A 17,926-nucleotide genomic window follows, 5' to 3' on the forward strand; every position below is an offset into this window, starting at 1 on the left:
ATTTTCATATTTTTTTTTTGCCCTGATTTCCCTTGCCTGTACAAAATATTCATTTCCCTTCTCTGTCTCTACAGCAGTTTTACAGAAAAGCATGGGAGAGACCAGTATCCATCATAACTGTCTTTCTCGGCTGGCTTCAGCTCTGAAGAATCAAATGTACAAAATCAAGGCTGGCTTATTTAAAGTCTTCCCCAGGGAGCAGTTCCACAGCTTTACCCAGCTTGCAGTTCCTAGAGCACAAATGAATTCAGGCTGTGTTAACTGCACATTTTCTTGAGCTGTATTAATACGGACACCCAGAAATTGTGGGATGTGTGGCAGTGTGATCACTCATACAGAAACACTTCAGCCATTTACACCATCAGGGGACATATACTAACCTGCACATAGCAAAAAAAATGATATTTGCCCTGGAAAAGGATGTCTGGAGGCCCTATGTAACACATCCCATAGTTTTACATTGAAATGTGAGAATGTGAGTATCAACCAGTAATACCCTGAAATCATAAGCAAGACCCATAAAATAGGATAGTCAACTCGCATCTATGGGAAAGTAGAGGAAGGTCTGGATTCAGTAACATTTTAGGACTCCTCAGGGGCAGCAGCTGTTCAGTAGTTTGGAGAGTGGTTGGCTCTCCCAGCAGCTGGTCTGAGCTTCTGCTGCTGCTTCAAGCATTTCAAGGGTAATTCTTCCTGCTGAGCAGATTTGAAGAGTATGACATCAGGAAGGTCACTTAGCTCACCATGTGCCTTCCCTTCGGCCTTCATGTGAGCTCACTTCTCTGTGCAACTACTGGTGAGACAAGGAAGAGGCAGGGCTAAGCAGATTTCATTCATTCCTCCTCCACCCTTCCCCAGCCAACAAGGCAGCTGCCTAAATGTTTCTGAAGTGCATGTGGTTTCAGGGTTACTCCTTTTTAGGTAGCAACTTAAGGTGGGATTGTTGGGAAGTAAGCCAACACTGCTTTCCTTCATGTCCTCTAAAGGATAGAAATTCTGTCTTCCAGCCCAACACTTTCATAGTTGGATTAGGTGGCTTTCCTATTACCTGTTGAACATTGAATCTTTAGCTCTTTTTCAGGATCAATAACCAACAAATATTCCCCTCACCACTTGTTCTGTGCCAGAAATCCTGTAAATCTTTTCTAACTTTACCCTATGACACAACTGAAACTTCAGCTTTTGCAGACATCTCTCCTCACCCCTTGCAGGACATTTCCTTTTGCTGAAGAAACTAAGCAGATGTAAAGATTTTTCTTGTGATTAAATAGGATTTCATTGTCCTTCAATGCTGACACTTCATCTGTAAAACCTGGGGAGGACTCTTCAACTGTGATATCTAAAAGCACACGTGCATCACATATATATAGATACACACACATTCACAGTCAAGTTGTTGTCCTAAGTGTAAAAAGGGTTGGGGTAGAATAAGGGACTGGAAAATCTACTGTTTTCTAGTATTAACTGAAAGACAATAGAGAACAGAGATAACAGGATCAAATTTTAAATCTAAAGCTAGTAAAGGGCTGAGCCCAGCAAAGATTTTGGCAGGTGTTTAGCTGTAATTTCTTGATTTATTGCTTACAGCCTTTTTTAAAGCCAGGAGTGTCTCTGACCTTGTGCCTATAATAAAGGCTGTGTGTGATAGGCTTCTAGAAGTTACTCATGTAAGTTTTCTTAGGTTGTATAATGAAATGGCACATAACTGAAAATATTGCAGTCTCATCATAGCAAAAAATAAACCTGAAATTCAAGATCACTCAAGATGACCCAATTTTCTCATTTCAGATATGGTTGAGAATGAAAAAGCTCCATCTTGTTTCTATCTTTTTGTTGACTTTCCTTTTGAATTATAAAGGAAACACCATTATTTAAATAATGTCATTCATTTGGTGTTTGGGGGGGGGGGAGAGGGCGAAGCAAAGCTCAAAATCATAGGAGGAAGAAAAATTTTAGCTATTTCTGCTGACGTAGTACTGGCAAGTACAGATATCTCACAATCACAAGAGGGATTAGTAGGGGCTGGGTCTGCATCAAAGAGAGGATATAGTGATTAGAAGAATGACAATATTTTCAATGCTCACGGAAGGATTGAATATATGATTTATAATACTAATTCTGCAAAACCTTTCTATTGCTGCTTACTGCACAAGGGATTCAATACGGATTGATCTGTGAATAATAACAATAAAAAAGTGTTTGCTTCAGCTCAGCTGTAACAAAACCTTGCAGTTAACCAAAAAGATTTTCAGTGTTGACACTGTCTGACTTAAGAGATTTTTTGCCACCTACCTGTTTACTCCACTGTTCTCTTGCAGATTACTGCCCCCACGGTGTAACTGGCAGAAAAGTTTGTGTGCTACATCCTCAGAGACCATACTTCACAGATCAGCATTTTAACTTATAATTGTTTGATTTTCTCTGAGTCTTTATGGCCATTTTACACATATATGTGACAGAAACATTAAACAAAGATGTTGATCCCCTTAACTAGCAAGTAGTAATGTGTAGTCTGAGGATACATACCTTTGATTTTCCATTTACTAACAGTCAAAAATATAGTCTGTTATGGATCTGCCACTAGTTCTACTGGGAGACTTAAAAAAGTTATTCCAACTCTTTGTGTTCTTTGTGTTCTCTTTGTGGTCTCTGAAATGGGATAATGCCACCTGGGCATCATGGCAAAACCATATTTGTAAATGTGCTGTTATCCTTACAGAATTGTTGAACTGTTGAATAGCCTTGAGCAAGTGTAGTCCCATTTTGAGGCAGGGTAGACAAGCACTTTGGCTGTAGCATGCCAGAAGGGAGATCAGAACCCCTCAGCAGGTCTGCTGGGGATTTAGACTTTTTTCAAGTGAAAAGGATTTCACAGCCAGCTGGAAAAGGATGCCAAGGTGAAGTTGCTATTTAAGTGTAAGCTGCAGAAGAACTAGCAATGTAGCTCTGCCCTTACTTTTCTTTTCCTTTAAGTGATTGCTATATAGCTTTCCAGGGACTCTTTCTGGCATTGCTGGACAACCCATAGCAGGTTGTGCATATTTCATATGCACTCTGCTGTCCTGATTTGCAATTGCCTAGACCAAGGTAGCTATTGGAGAGCTCCATAACTCCTCCTGACTGTGTGCTTACTTCCGAGGCCTGGGAGGAATACGTGCATCTAAATATCGTTGCAGCATGAACTTGGATCACAGCGATGATGTGCACCAGGGGGTGAGACTTCCTACACGGTGTGGACTCAGACAATTTAGGAGAAAAGAAACTGAATTTGCAGACTTTCTCTAACCAAATGAAGTGTTTTTTAAATAATCACTTTTCCTCCTAAATGGAAAAAGAAAAAAAAAGAATAAAAAGAAAGAAAAAAAGCCTTCTTTATAACATTAATAGACTAATAACCTACATGGTGCAATTTATATGATATTAGAAAGCTTAGTGATCTGGTGAGGCCTAATTAAGAAAAATAATAATGTGTACCTAGGGACTAAACGTGCACAAGATTTTCCAAATCTAGATCCATTTGCTCAGTATAAAAATTCATCTACTGATTAAATTTTGGACTTTGCAGGCTACAGAGATGAGACTTAGCCTGTTTAACTAAATACTTAATGTTAATAAAAACCCACCTCCTGGCTTCAAGCAGCACTGTGAACATTTAGAGATGGGGCACATACTAATAGTACCTGGGGCATCGAGAAAAAGGTTTCCCTGTATTCTTGTGTACCAGATACAGTTGTCATCTCTGCAGCTCCAGTTGGTTTCTAGAGGATATTGGCAACACTTATTCCTGGAATGACTGCTAAGCAGAGTGTGTGGCTTTGCAGGGGAAATAGCATTTAGGATTTAACTGGTCAATAGCTACCCTTGGGTGCTAACTCGCTTTGCTACAAGACTGAGAACCTCAATGTTGTGGAACAGGAAACATATTTGAACTACAGCTTGAACCTTTCTTGCAACCTAAATGCATTCCCCTGGAGCCAGTCCCTGCTTTGCTACAAGCTGAGCTGGTGGACCACAGATACAGTAAGATAACACAGCACACTTACTTTCCTGCAGGACACCACCATTTTACCACAACTATTAACCTAAGGAGAAAATCCACGTCTAAGGATTTTTCCTCCTTCCTAACTCTCTTTTTTTTTTTTTTTTTTTTTTTAATGCAAATACTTCTTGCCATTCAGCATCTCCTTATGGGAACTTCCTGATGCAAATACCTCTTCACATGCAGGGCTTTTTCTTCCACGCCCCACTGTGACTCCTGCGGAGAGGAGCTGTTCTCAGTAAACTAAATTGTTGAGGCTTCACTGACTGTGTAATTAGTTTGAAATGAATCTGCTCTCTAGACTTACAACTGCATTAACCTGCTGATAGGATTCATCTTCAATGGGGGAATCAAACACTTCCATGCTTGTTTGGAACTGCTCTAATGGCTTGGACAGCTAATGGGAATCCTTCCACACAGAACAACTACTTCCTATCCCACCTACTGCTCCTCCAACTATTCTAGTATTGCTGCTGGAGAGAGGGAGAAGCCAGCTAGACACAAAATAGACAGGCTTCCTAGGGTGTATTACAGGGCTTTAATCAGTTATCTTACTACAACAAGAAGAAATCCTACTATTAATTTGGTTTTAATGTGACTGGCTAATGAGTTTTTAATCTTTAACGAGTCCTTAGTTCCCTTAGGAAGCTAAAAGTGGGTCGTCTAGCCTAGTGCATGGGGCATTGTCTGCAGGAAGTACACTGGCCACCCCCTTGGACTCCGGCAATACAATTAGGTTGGAAAAAAAGCTACAAAGCTGTAGCTGAAAGCTACAAAGAAAGGAGAGGATAAGCGAAGGCACTTGCTTGTTGGATCCTTCTAATCAGCTGCATGGCTTATTTGAATCCAACATATGCAGTTAGTCACTACAGTCCCTTGTTATCACACAGGTGTTTGGTGATCCAAACTGGAGGAAAAGAAAAAAAAAAAAAAAAGAAAATGAAAGAGAAAAAGACTATTTTTTACCCACCATAAAAGACATAAATGGATTGTGAGCCTAATTTTGAGAAGTGTTGCAGCCCAGGGATTCCTGGAAAGCAGTCAGTACTTTGTGTTTAGACTATATGATCTTTAAAGGTCCTTTCCAACCCAAACTATTCTATGATTATATGAAACTCATTTTTCCCCTTTCCTGCTATGAGCTGCTTCCCTTTGCCCTTGTGTTCTGCACAACCAGCCCGCTGGGCAACTGAGTCAATGCGACCTTGTAGGTTTGTGCTGTATTTCCAGTTATAGTCCTCTTGGCAGACCCACTTTGACTTTCAACGTTTTCTTTTAATTTTTGTGTTCAGTTTTTATTATATTTTGAAGACCTTTGGCGCATGTCGCCACCCCCCCAACTCCTCTCAGCGAACTCGTTTCAGCCCTCATGCTCATGTTACTGCGGCGAAGCCAGTCAGTTTGTGGAGCCTATCCTGTTGCGGACAATCCCTGGTATTTTAAATAAAACCCCAGAGACAGAAAGTGTATTGGTGACAATAAAGCAGGCAAACGCAGCTTGCTTTGGCTTTTGTCTCCAAGCCCAGCCTTTGACGATTAATCAAGAAAATCATCCAGACCCTTAGGGAGAACGCGTATGTGACTGTGCTCAGGAGGGTAGCCCTGCGGGACACACAGAGCCCCGGCAACGCCGCCCTGACCGCGGGCCCTGAGGGCCAGACCCGCGGAGGGCAGCTCCCGGAGCCGCGCCCCACGTTAACACCGCACCGCCGCTGCTGCGCGGCCGAGCTTGGCGCCCTCCGGCCGGCAGAGGGGGCGCTCGGCCCCTCGCTCCCCCGCCTGGAGCCCGGTTGCGCGGTTACGGAGCGCGTCCGTGCCCCGCCCGCCCGCCCGCTCAAGAGGCTTCGTGGCCGGGGAGCTGTGAGGGGAGCGGCGCGGGGGCGCTGGGGCAGCCGCCCGGGTGTGGGAGTGAGGTCTGTCAGGCGGCGGGACGCCGGCGTGTCCTGTTGGGAGGCCCTTCTGTGAGGGGGAGGGAGGTCCTCTGCCTGCCCCAGGTTGAGAAGCCGGGCTTGTGGGGGTCTGAGGTCACTTGTTTTTGTAGGGAGCATGCCGCTGTGGCTCCTTCGGGTGGGCACTGAGCTTGAATCTGTCTCAGTTCTTCTTCAGCTGGCAGCTTCTGGGTGGCTTCCAGTGTGTGATCCCAAAGACTGAAACAATTTGGTATTTTTGTTAGGTAAAATGGTAGAAACTGTTGCTGGTGTTCAATTATATGCCTTTAGTCTCATTGAAATCCCCAGGGCTCTTAGTGAAGTGAAGTTGTCTTTGAAAGCTTGGGTTCCGTGTTGGCATGTAAAGTATAAAAACTCATTTCTCTTTGAATTTACAGGCTGTGTGCAGCAGGAGAGAAGTGCTAGAAAACACAAGCACTTTGGACTGTTATCTGGAGGAGCTGAATATGATTACGGAATGTGAGACTATATGCAGGGAATCCCAGCAGGACAGTCTGAAGATCAAACGAGCAATAGTTACTGCTCCTAGAAGCATGAGCATTTAGCTCTTATTGGAAGATTTAACACATTAGGTCAATCGCGTTGTTTAAGAACATTATCCTCTTCAGAGGTCAAAGAGTCCACATAAGCCTGTCATGCATATAAATAAAAATATTACTAATTAATTCATTGGGTGTTCTGAAGTTCACAGGAAGTAAGGATATCTTTTGAAGTAAGAGAAATGAAAAAACAAGCTCCTCATCTCAGGGTAATGACTCACAGAAATATAACTGTGGAAGAAGGCAGTGATGACATAAATCCAGGTTCCTCTGAAAGAGTTAGCAGAGAAAATGCCACATGTAGTCATGAAAGTCGTGTTGTAAAACTGCCTGTAATAGCATCATTGGCAGGTACCACTAAAAAAATTGTCATGGTTAAGCACCCAGCACCACTTCAGAAGCCAAGTTACTGCAGGTTTAATTTTCACACCAGTAATTCCCCTGTGTCATTAGGAAAGACAAAAGCTGTTAGTAAAGTAAAGGATAGAGTGCATATACTAAAGACGAATCCCCAAAACTTAGAAAGGGATACAACTGAAGAAATAGGCACTGTGTTTAAAGATAGTGGTGACTTTAGCTCTACAGATTTGGATACAAATAAAAACATTTCGAGGAAGGAAAAAACAACCAGGGAAAGCTGTAAGAAGGGGAGCAAAGTGATTTCAAAAGCAAAGCAGCAAGATTTAAATGTTGAATCAGGACGAGTGCTGAGAAAAGGAAGCAAGCAGCCAAGTGTGAGGTCTGCTCGAGAACAGTTGGAAGAGGCACAAGATGTGACTAGACCAGACACTTCAAAAATATACGAGAACTTCCAGCAGAGCAAATCTGAAGAGCCTACTTCCACACCAGCATTGCCTGTGAAAGTGGTTGCAAAGTCTGTTGACGAAATAACTGCTTCCCTGCAGTCTACTTCTCCATTTCCCTCAGACCAGACGATCAAAGAACTCCTGGAGAGTGTTCTTGGCCAGAAATACAACATAAAAATGGAAGTAGGTGAACCAGAGCAAGAGCAATATTTCTGTCTTGGATAAATATTACTTTTATAAGAGTTGTATATTTTTTTCCAGCTCCTACAATGTGTTATAACACAGAAGCCAGACAAAACAAATGGATAAAAATGCTAATGTATGATAGAATATTCTTCACTGTTTCTTCTGACTGTTTTTTTCATGTCCCTTAAATGAAAATGAGCCAATATAAAAATCTATTAAAACCTAAGCTCTTTTTGGGGTGATAATTGTGTTATACTGCTTATAGTTTAATATAACTTTTCTTTACTTTTTTTTCCCTTTATGTATGGCATATTCCAGTCTAAGTGATGAAGAGGTGTGTTAAATGTATCCAGAATGTTGTTGGAAGTATTACTCATTTCAGTTATTGTTTGGTTGTGAAGTCTCAAGAAGGCAAATTCTGCATTGTCACGGCTGGGTAGATTGTATAGGCTGTTGTAAGAGAGTGCCTTCAATTACAGCAAAAGATATCAGTAATACATCAGTAACATCATGTAGATGGTACAGAAGACTTTCTTGATTTTCACCAGAGGGTTGCTTCATTTATTGATTAGACTAGTAACTTACTTGCGGATGGATTTTTCACCTCTCTGAGCAAGCGTGATGGTATTATTCTAGTTCCACAAAGGCTGAAGCTTATGTCCCAAAAATTGCTACCACATCTGATATTCATGCTTGCATTTGTTGTTAGGGGTGCCCTGAGATGAGTGGACCCATGGCAGATGAACTACTCCTTTTAAACAGTAACTGCCTCTTCAGGGAAGTATGGGAGGCTGATGAATCTGTGTTTTAGGAAATGATAGCAAACATTGCTTCCTGCAACTATCAAAATACTACCTTTATGTCCAAAAAGTATCTCATATTGAATGTTAGACTGTAAGTGTAGCCCCTTACATTCCTTTAATGTTAGATACAAAAGTTAGGTCAAAAAAGAATTCTGAACTGAGTTAATTTAAATAAGTCCATGAGCAGCAATGGCCTGAAACTGCATTTCCAGTAGATCTATGTCCTTAGATTTAATTTACTACTGTTCTGGGAGCTGTTTGTGTGGGTGAAGCCCTCGTGTCTTTCCCACCCTCCTACGCCCTACCCCTGCTGCGCATGTTTTCTGCTATACAATTGGGATTGAAATCAGAGTTGCTTTTCCTTAGTGTGGCAGCATTGATATGGTCCCTCTTCATTGCTTTACTCTTGTTTTAGGAATGTGATAATTTGGGACTGTTCTCTTTCTGTTAAGCCTGGTTGAAATTTGCCAGTTGGTTACAAAAATACCTCAGGGGAGATGGGAGAGGAAAAGGACTAAAGAAGATCCTAGACCTGGAAAACCATTTCTTGTTCAACTTACCAAAAGTAATTGTTAGTATTTAGTAATGTGTACTACATGGCTTGGTTTCCTCTTACTCTTTTATAAACGTGTTATGTGTTGTAGGTAAGATTTTAAAAGTCCAGCCTCTAGTATGTCCTAATGGTCTTGATCAGAGGTGAACTGATTCTCTATTGTTTGTAGTGGGAGCTACTGGGCTCTGAGGTTTGAAAATGGCCTCTGGAGTACTGTGATGTCTAAAACATATCAATCAAGTTCAAAGTAAAATGAAAATCTAAATTGGGTGATGTCTTTCCGGTCCAGTTGTTTGTTTAATGTTTTTGTAGATATGGACATATGGAAATTAGTGAGGATGAATGACACTCTTACTGATCACACTTTTTTAACTGAAGGCATTTGCAGCAGGTGTCTTTTGAACTTAAGTGACCTTATCAATAGGATGAGGACTCTAGAAATTCTTTATTATTATTATGCGTGGTTTATTTGCTTTAGACTGAGCTTCAAGACTTGTCTTCTCTAATGAAATAAGAAATGTATTATTTTAAATGAAATAGAAATACCTAGGAAAAGAACAGAACTACTAAAATGAAAACAAGCTCTCAGAATTAAATGTGATTTTAATTTCTTAAAAAAATACAAAAAAATATTCTGTTCACTTTATTATTGCCTTTGAATTAATGACTGGTTAGCATTGATAACTTATGCTATTGTTGTGAGGGGTGAATGCTGATTTTCTCACAGCATTAAAAAGAGTATTATCTGGTGAATGGGATGCCAGCTTGGTGGGACATTAGTACTTAGTCCTATTTCCACTAGGGGAAATCAGAATAATGATTCCTGCTTATTATATCAGAATATCATTTCCAATGTCTGGAGTAATTTTGTTGCTTCAGGGCCTGTTGCTACCCCTGAAGTACATTAAGTTATCAAATTATATGTTGGATTTAGTATCCACAGGAGGATGTTTATATTCGTACCAGAAATGCATTTTCTTAGTGTTCAGCTTGATGTTCAGCTTTCTTGGCGATGAGCCTGCAGCTCATCATCTTCAGTTGGTTTATTTTCAACAGATCAGTTCTTGGTACCTCAGAGGAGCTTGTGAGAAAAACATGTGTGTTCTAGAAAAACAGAATCAATTTGGAATGTGTCTATTAAACAGGGACTATACAGTGTACCATACCATCAGCAAGCCAACATAAAATATACATCTTCTTTAAAAAACGTCTCTTACTGTTCAGGTACTTCCAGTTGTGAGTGAGGCCTTGAGGAGATGTTCTCAGTAATGGTTTAGTACTCTCTCAAAAGTAGTTGGATGGAGTCTAATTATTTTTAAAATTCAGGAAGAGATGCTCACTTGTTTGTGTTTTGCTCGTAATTACAAGAAAATATAAACAAATATTTGTTCATCACTTTACAATATCTTATTTAGTATTTTCTGTATATGTTCCTTACATTTCAGTTGATGTTAAAATTATACAATAGATCATGTATTGCTTTCTGATAAAACAATATTTTTAAGAGGCTTACTGAAAATATATGTTTTTTTTCCTTTTGAGCACTATAAGGTATATTCTAATTTTCACAGAAATGAACAAGACACTTCAATTTGTTACATTTAGATCTCTTTAAAAATAGCTGAATCAAGACCATGAAGCTTTTTATTATGAATTTGATACTATATCATTAATTGTGTAACCACATATTAGTGGTTATGCTCCATAAGGTTAATCATAGCAGAGGAAACAGTATGTTGCTTCCTGCCGTTGTCTGAAGGAAGTCAGTCTTCAGGAGTGGATATTACCAGTCCTGGACACATGATTTATATTATAATTATTTTTCTGGAACAACTAACTTGTACTACTTCTACTTTATTATTATTATTATTATTTTTAAGATGTACTGTTTTCACGATGTTACAAGAAGCAGCCTAGTGAGAGATATGTGGTATACAAGTGTGGACTTATGAAATCTAATCTGTTTATCTTTTCAACAGTACTAATACACGTAACTAATTAAAAATAATCCAGTTGTGCAATTATTACCGCTTGTTGTAAAAATGCTGCAGGCTTCATGGGGCAAGGACTGTCTTTTTTACCCTGAAGTCTAAAAAATAAATTAATGGGAGAGTAATCCTGATTTAGGCCAGTGAGATGCTGCTAAAAGAGAACAAACTGATTTTAATCAGTTTAATTAGGACATAAATTTAGATGTAATTACTAGAAAAAAATACTGAAAAAAAATCTGAATTTTCTGCATGTCAAGACTCACGATGCTTCTTTTCAGCAACAAAGGACCAAAGACATATCAAAGTGACTGAAAATGTTAAAATAGTTTCTCTTGAATTATGAAGGTGCTCAGGTACCTAAATAGTTTCCTACAAGGGCAGCAGGAAGGCTATGGCTAGTAAAACTGTTTTTTAAAAGGCACAATAGAATTTTCCATCACAGGGTAAAATATCAGCGCAGGAAGAATCAGCAGAATGTTTGAGAATGGATTCATGAGAATTAAGAGTTGCCACAGGTCTCAACACTTTTATTTCCCAAAGCTAGATCAAATCCCTTTGGCCTAGTTTTTGTTAATACAAACAGACAGCCCATAGTACATATATACACAGTACACATCATTTTATTAAAATAACACAACAGCATTGTGCCTGCAATTCTCCCATGGGGAGTGAACAAAAGAGAAAACACCACACCCAACAAAGGAAAGCAGTCACATAACATGTGCAGATGTCGAACATGGCTTGGAGTTATTGTTTGTTCACATAATTCTGTTGATTTTGACAGAAGAGAGAAATTAATGCATAACATTATAATTTATATATTCTGTCAGAGTTTTGAAACAAGTTCATCAAGTCATTAGTCCATAGTAATCACTATGTTTGAAAGCGTGCACATGTTGTAAAGAAGAGGAAGATTATTTAGTATAGCTTGGGAAGATAATGCTGGATCTGTTTATTTTAATCTGAGGTGTTACTACATTCCCAATGGTGATGAAAAGAATATGCAGTATGATTTTTTTTTCTTAATCTGCCATTTCTGTCAAAGGTAGGTTAATCGGTAAGGGTTTGGTTAAAAACAAACCACCAATGTGAGAGTATACTTATTACCCAGTTTGTTAAAATGCAATTTAATTTGACATGAAAAAAATCCTAAGCATTAAAAAAATACATTCTTAGATCACTAGGTGAACAATGTAATAAAAATCTACTATGTGGAAAATTCTTACATTAAAAGAGCAAATGAACACTTGCAACACCAGCAAAAGTTTTTTCTCATTAAGTGACAGGCTGTTTCCAACACATACTCAGCTGACAGTTTTGATGGAGCCGTGCATTGACTTGTGGCTCTGAAATATTTTCCTCCAGTATATTTCACATTTCTGTGGTAATTTTAAAGAACTGTATTCTACAATGAAATAAAGTTTAGTTTTGATACTCCTGCTTGTTACCGTTATCTTTAAAATGTGGTTCATCAAACCAGTATATGTCACAAAGTGTAAAGTATGTGTGTGCTGAGTTGCGTACATGTATACTAACCAGGTGCTTAGAAAACACACTGTCCTTAAACTACCAACTTGTTTGAGAGTTGTTGCTGGATTTTATTTCTGACTGTATTTATTTTTATTTTTTAAATTATTTTTTATGGATATACTGTAACCAAAAGGGGACTTGCTGAGACATTCTTTTTATGAGAAAAGGTAGTGTGTGTGGGAACTGAGAACAACTCTACATTTTGTAGCAGTGTTTCTGCTGGTGGAAAAATTATTATTTATCTCCTGTGGAGAAAATGATTAACTGAAAATTGCACTCAGCATTTAAAGTTTACTACTACAGGCAATTTCATAGAGAAGTTGTTTATAGTAAAGAGTTAAGTATGAGTGCAAATGTTTGCAGAAGATGAGCCCGAGATTGTCTCTGTATCTACTTGTTGCTTTCAAAGTAATATATGTAGTAAAGACCCAGCCTTTAATTCATGCATATATATTATTTTGATGTTGTTTTGTTCTGTAAGGTAGTATGCATAACAACATATATATATTTTTTCTCTTATGCAGCAGGTACTGGTCGAACATAAGGAAATAAAATCTGAATCTCAAGATAGCAAAGAAGTCCTGCCAAGTTTTCACCAGGCAAGCCTGGTAACATTCTACATTATCTAGGAATGTTAAAATATAATAAGTTAATTGTGCTTCTATTTACTTGCAGAGTTGTTCAGATAGGTAGTTCATATTTTAAACTGATAAAACAGGAAAGGAAATGAAATAGTGCTTGAAACCATTTTGGTACATCATAAATGATAAATATATGTCTATTTTTCTGTCCTTCCCTCTTGTGTCTCTTGTTCATTCATTTTCTTCCAGGGTTTGATTCTTCAGCTACTGGATATACAGAATTTCACTATTATTAAATAGCATGAGGATTAGGGCAATGGGCTTACAAGGCATTCATCTATATTCATATATATTAATGCCCAACATTCTATGCCTTGCATTCAAATTGTTTTAAAATTTTAAATATTTAAACTTAGGTATGTTTGGGGGGGGTTGCTTAATGTTTAGAGGTGTTAATGATTTATTTGCTTTAAAGGATTGTATATCTGTTGATGTCCATTTCTACTGTATGTTTCTTCTCACATTTTGGAGGCGTAATTTGTAGAAGAAACAGACTAAGATAAGAAATCTCTACAAATATTATTTAGCATTAATCATTGTAAGTCCTTTCGACTGTTACTGTATTTATTTTTGAAAATCCATTTAGTGATTGAGGAAGTATTTGGTTTAAGATAAATTTGATACAGTGTTCTAGGTGCTTCATAAAATACATGGACAACGAAAATAATCACACATAATAAATATTGTACTGAAGCACAAAAGTGTTTTTGAAAAAATATTGTATGTTCACCTCTGAAATGGATTTTCTCTTTCCCCCAAAAGACACCAGTTGTTCAAAAAGAACCTCAAGCAGCAGAAAATGAGTCTCAGCCTATAGAAGAGATATTAACACGTAATAATCAGGTGAAAAAGGTAAGCAGATTTAGTACTCTTGTGAGATAGTATTAGTGATTTTATGCTTTAGAGCGTACAGGGGTTTGCAAGATGTTTTCATACCACCTGCCCTTTAAAAGAAGACTCTTCTATAAAACAGGTCTCCATACTGGTCTTGCAGCTTAAGGTTAGAGGGAAAAAAAAAATTAAGGTTCATTCGGTCAGATGTTGGGTTAGGCTTCTCATTATGAGATTGGGAAGAAGATTACAGGTGAAACAACATACAAATAGAATCCTCATCTACATTTAACAACTGTGTGCCTTCCTGGAAAATGGCATAATGCTCAATATCCTTTTGGTTTTGCGATATTTCATGCATGACAAAAGCTGCCATTAGGATATTGACCCTATAAAGCTTTTTAGTAGAGAACACGTTAAGTTTATAAAGACAGTACCATAGAGAACAAATTAAATTCTAAAACAAAAAAAATGTATTTTGCCATATGTTGTCAGTTTCCAGCATTCTGATATTTTGAGGATACAACCAGATCAGTCAAAAGAAACCTTAACCTGGCTCTTTCTGCAGCTTCATTATGAATGATTACTTTTCCCTAAAATTATTACACATGCTAAATGTGTTACGTGAAGAGCAACCAAGACTGGGATATGTTTCCTCTAGGCAGTTTTATGTGCAGAAATACCAGATAGTTATGGCTTAAACTTAAATAAATGAGATGAACACAAAGTTGGATAAGATACCTGGAAAGACAAATGCAGTTATTGAAATAAGGGGATAAAAGGAAGAAAACAGAGGACACAAGCAACAGACGTGGAATGCTTGTTGATAGTAATATTATTGGACAATAGGTTGTTTCAAGGTCTAGTCATAGTGAGACAGATCTAGTCAAAATGAGAAACCTTTTGAATGTCTAAGACCCTTGTGTCAGCTGCTTCTTCATCTCTTGCCATCAACTGTAGTTTGGCCCTGATCGTGTCTCGTCAAGCTGCACAGAGAAATGCATAGAAGAAAGGTAGATATGTCTCTAGGATTTCAGAGCATTAGTGACCAGATTTCCCAATCAATTTTGGGATAGCATAGAACACAAGATGCACACAGTTTTTCCTGCACACAGCTAAGGTGTCCATCACAGTCTCAGCTCTGAGACTGAGTCACTGGGAGACAACAGAAACTCCTCATCAGTCCTGGAGCAGCATCCTGTGCTGGGGCTACAATGAGCATGAAGGAAAGCTCTAAGTGGTCTGAGCAATTCCAGTTCACTGGCATTCTCCAGCCAAAGATTAGGATTTCCTAAAAACTTGTGGAAGTAGAACTCTTCCTGTTAGATGGGTTAGATTGTCCATACAATATTTGTCTGTATATATATATATACACACACACACATATATATATATATATATAAATTATATATAAAAATAAATTTATATAAATACATATAATATATGCTTTATATATCCATATATGTGAATTTATTATATATAAATATTAATATATATATTCATACATATGAATATATATTTATATACTCATATATGCTTTATATATATATCCATATATTATTCTATTAATATAAATTATATAAACATATATATATTTGTCTGTCTATAGGTCAGAAATATTTCAAATCTTTCAGTAACTGAAATCTCATGTACCATCTATACTTGACTTTATATAATTAATATTAATAATGATGTTTGCCATAGGTAGTTTAAAAAGTATACTCTGTAGTTGTACCCTTGTATGTGTTGATTTGTTGATTACTAAAGTAAAAATACTAAATTATGTGTAAGCAATATACAGACCAATGTCAATGATGGTAATTTTTATGATATTCAAAAACATAGCAAGAGTACTTATTACTTCTGAATTATATACTATTTGCACAGAACACTTTGCAACAGAGCACTTTCATGGTTATTTAAACAGTACTGCGGTACTGTGATGCTATTTTTTAGACAGTATTATTTTGGGCACAATGCCACTTCTGTAATGCACTAGCAATATTGTTGTAACAACACTCATCAAGTGTGTGTTCAGTGAGCTTATAATGCAAAGTAGTTTGCAAGATTGGCATCTGGAAAGGTAAATACATTTGCTTCTATTTAATGTAATTATTACATAATTTAAATATATTTTTTTTTAAAAGTGTGTTCATTTGATATTACACACAGAAAAAATAATGGAGACAAAAAAATTAGAAAGAATAAAATAAATGTGTTTCAGAACCCATATGTATTAGCTAAATGCTATATCCCATATTAACAAAACCATTTCTGCTATAGTATCTGCAATCTACTGTACTGTATGTTAGTATTTCTTTAGAACACTATTCATTGACATTTGTTTCATGATGTTATCTTATTTTTTTGAAATTATTTACTTTTGCTTACTGTGTGTCAGGACCTATTAATTACAAGATAAATTGATTCATTTTGCGGATGAACTTGGAAATTTGGTTAAGCGCAAAGCAGTCAGATAGAAAAATGTAGATATTTGCTTTAGTTATTGTAATTTTATGTTACATGTGTAACTGAATTATGTAAATATTTTGATAAAATGTGGTGGGTTTAGTTCACTAGCATGTCTTCAAATAATATGAAATAAAATATGAGACTACATATTTAAAATGTCCTCCTAATAATAAGTGTTTTGGCTTATGTTCTCTGAGTTTAGGCTTAAAGGTACTTCCCCCTCTGCTTAGTCAACAGACTTCATTAGCAATAGTGTAGTTTTCCCTGTATGGTCCATTTCATGGAAAATACAAGATCACAGATCTTTGGCTCATGATTTTAAAATACTAGCTACTGTAATTTTAATTTTTATAGTTTGCATTAGCCATGTTGGTGTCTTACATATTGAAAAATTTTGTTGAGTATCTTCTGTTACTTCTGATATCATTTACATGTTTTTTTTTTTCCCCAATTTATTTGAGTATCTTGACATTCCAGAACATTTAATGGCAATGCATACAATAAGGTTACTTTTTTTTTTTTTATTGGTCAAGAAGTCATGACATTCATTTATTTGACATTCAGACAGAACCACATAGTCTTATACCTGGCTCATTTTAATGATCTATTTCTAGGTAGATATAGTACTTCCAAACTTTTCTATATTCCTTATTTTTGTTAGCCTATTTTCTTTATGTGAAATTTTGATCAGTTTCCAGTTTCTCTGGTAAAAATTAAATATCTGACTTTGTTCCTTCAAATTGTTTCATATATATGCTAATATAAACAGTGGTATTGGTTTCAAAAATAAAACAATAGATTAAACCATTCTAATTTTGGACAAGCTTTTTCAGAAGCTCTTCAATCAATTATCTTTCACAGTTCTTCATTTGCTGATTTATATACTTATTTATGAACTGCAAACTTCCATATTTTTTCATGTAGTGATCTCTTCTAAGAACTTAAATATTGCTGAAGTTATCAGTAAACATAGACAGTGTGGCTATTTATATTCTGGGATAAATAAAATATGTGTGTGGACAAAGAAGAGTAAAATCCCATGTTTTTTGTGATTCTATTAACCAGATATGTGATTGAAAAGTCTTAGTAGGAAAGACATTTGGTCACTATAGTTGTATTCTTTGGGTACTGTAAGGATGGCTACTTTAGTTATTACCATGGTATATCAAGAAGATATCAAGTTATTATCATGGGATATCATGAAGACCTGGGCAAAGAAAGACTTTTCATATTGACATTTTTTTTTTTCAAGACAAAGCACTTTACAAGTAATTTTCTGTGCTGTTGTCATGTTTCTGTCTTCTATTGTTATTATTATAGTGTTTCATTATCATTATTTTTATTGAACCTGCTTTGCTATGTTATTCATGCAAGGTTTTAAGTGGAATTCAGAAGAATACTTTTCATCGATGGCACTGTTAGTATGTTTTATGAAGATGTTTAACAGTTTGCAGGAAACAGAACTGTGGAATGGTTGAGGTTGGGAGGGTCCTCTGAAGGTCATCGAGGGATGGGAAAAAGAGCACATTCAGAAGCTGGGTTTTATGAAACAGATGCAGATGCTTTGGGATAAGATGTTCCTTTTC

At 37.0% G+C, this 17,926-nt stretch overlaps 1 protein-coding gene across 1 annotated transcript in view; it reads left to right on the forward strand.

The window, feature by feature from the left end:
* Positions 1–5,344: 5,344 nt before the first annotated feature.
* Positions 5,345–17,926, forward strand: part of TTC6 (tetratricopeptide repeat domain 6) — a 64,357-nt gene continuing 51,775 nt past the window's right edge. Inside the window, exons 1-4 of the mRNA XM_013185720.3 lie at positions 5,345–5,952; positions 6,366–7,516; positions 12,921–13,004; positions 13,800–13,889. Of these exons, the coding sequence (XP_013041174.3) occupies positions 6,710–7,516; positions 12,921–13,004; positions 13,800–13,889 (981 nt within the window). The 5' untranslated portion in view covers positions 5,345–5,952; positions 6,366–6,709. The remainder of the gene's footprint in view (positions 5,953–6,365; positions 7,517–12,920; positions 13,005–13,799; positions 13,890–17,926) is intronic.

Source organism: Anser cygnoides, chromosome 5 (assembly GCF_040182565.1).
Source record: "Anser cygnoides isolate HZ-2024a breed goose chromosome 5, Taihu_goose_T2T_genome, whole genome shotgun sequence".
NCBI lineage: Eukaryota > Metazoa > Chordata > Aves > Anseriformes > Anatidae > Anser > Anser cygnoides.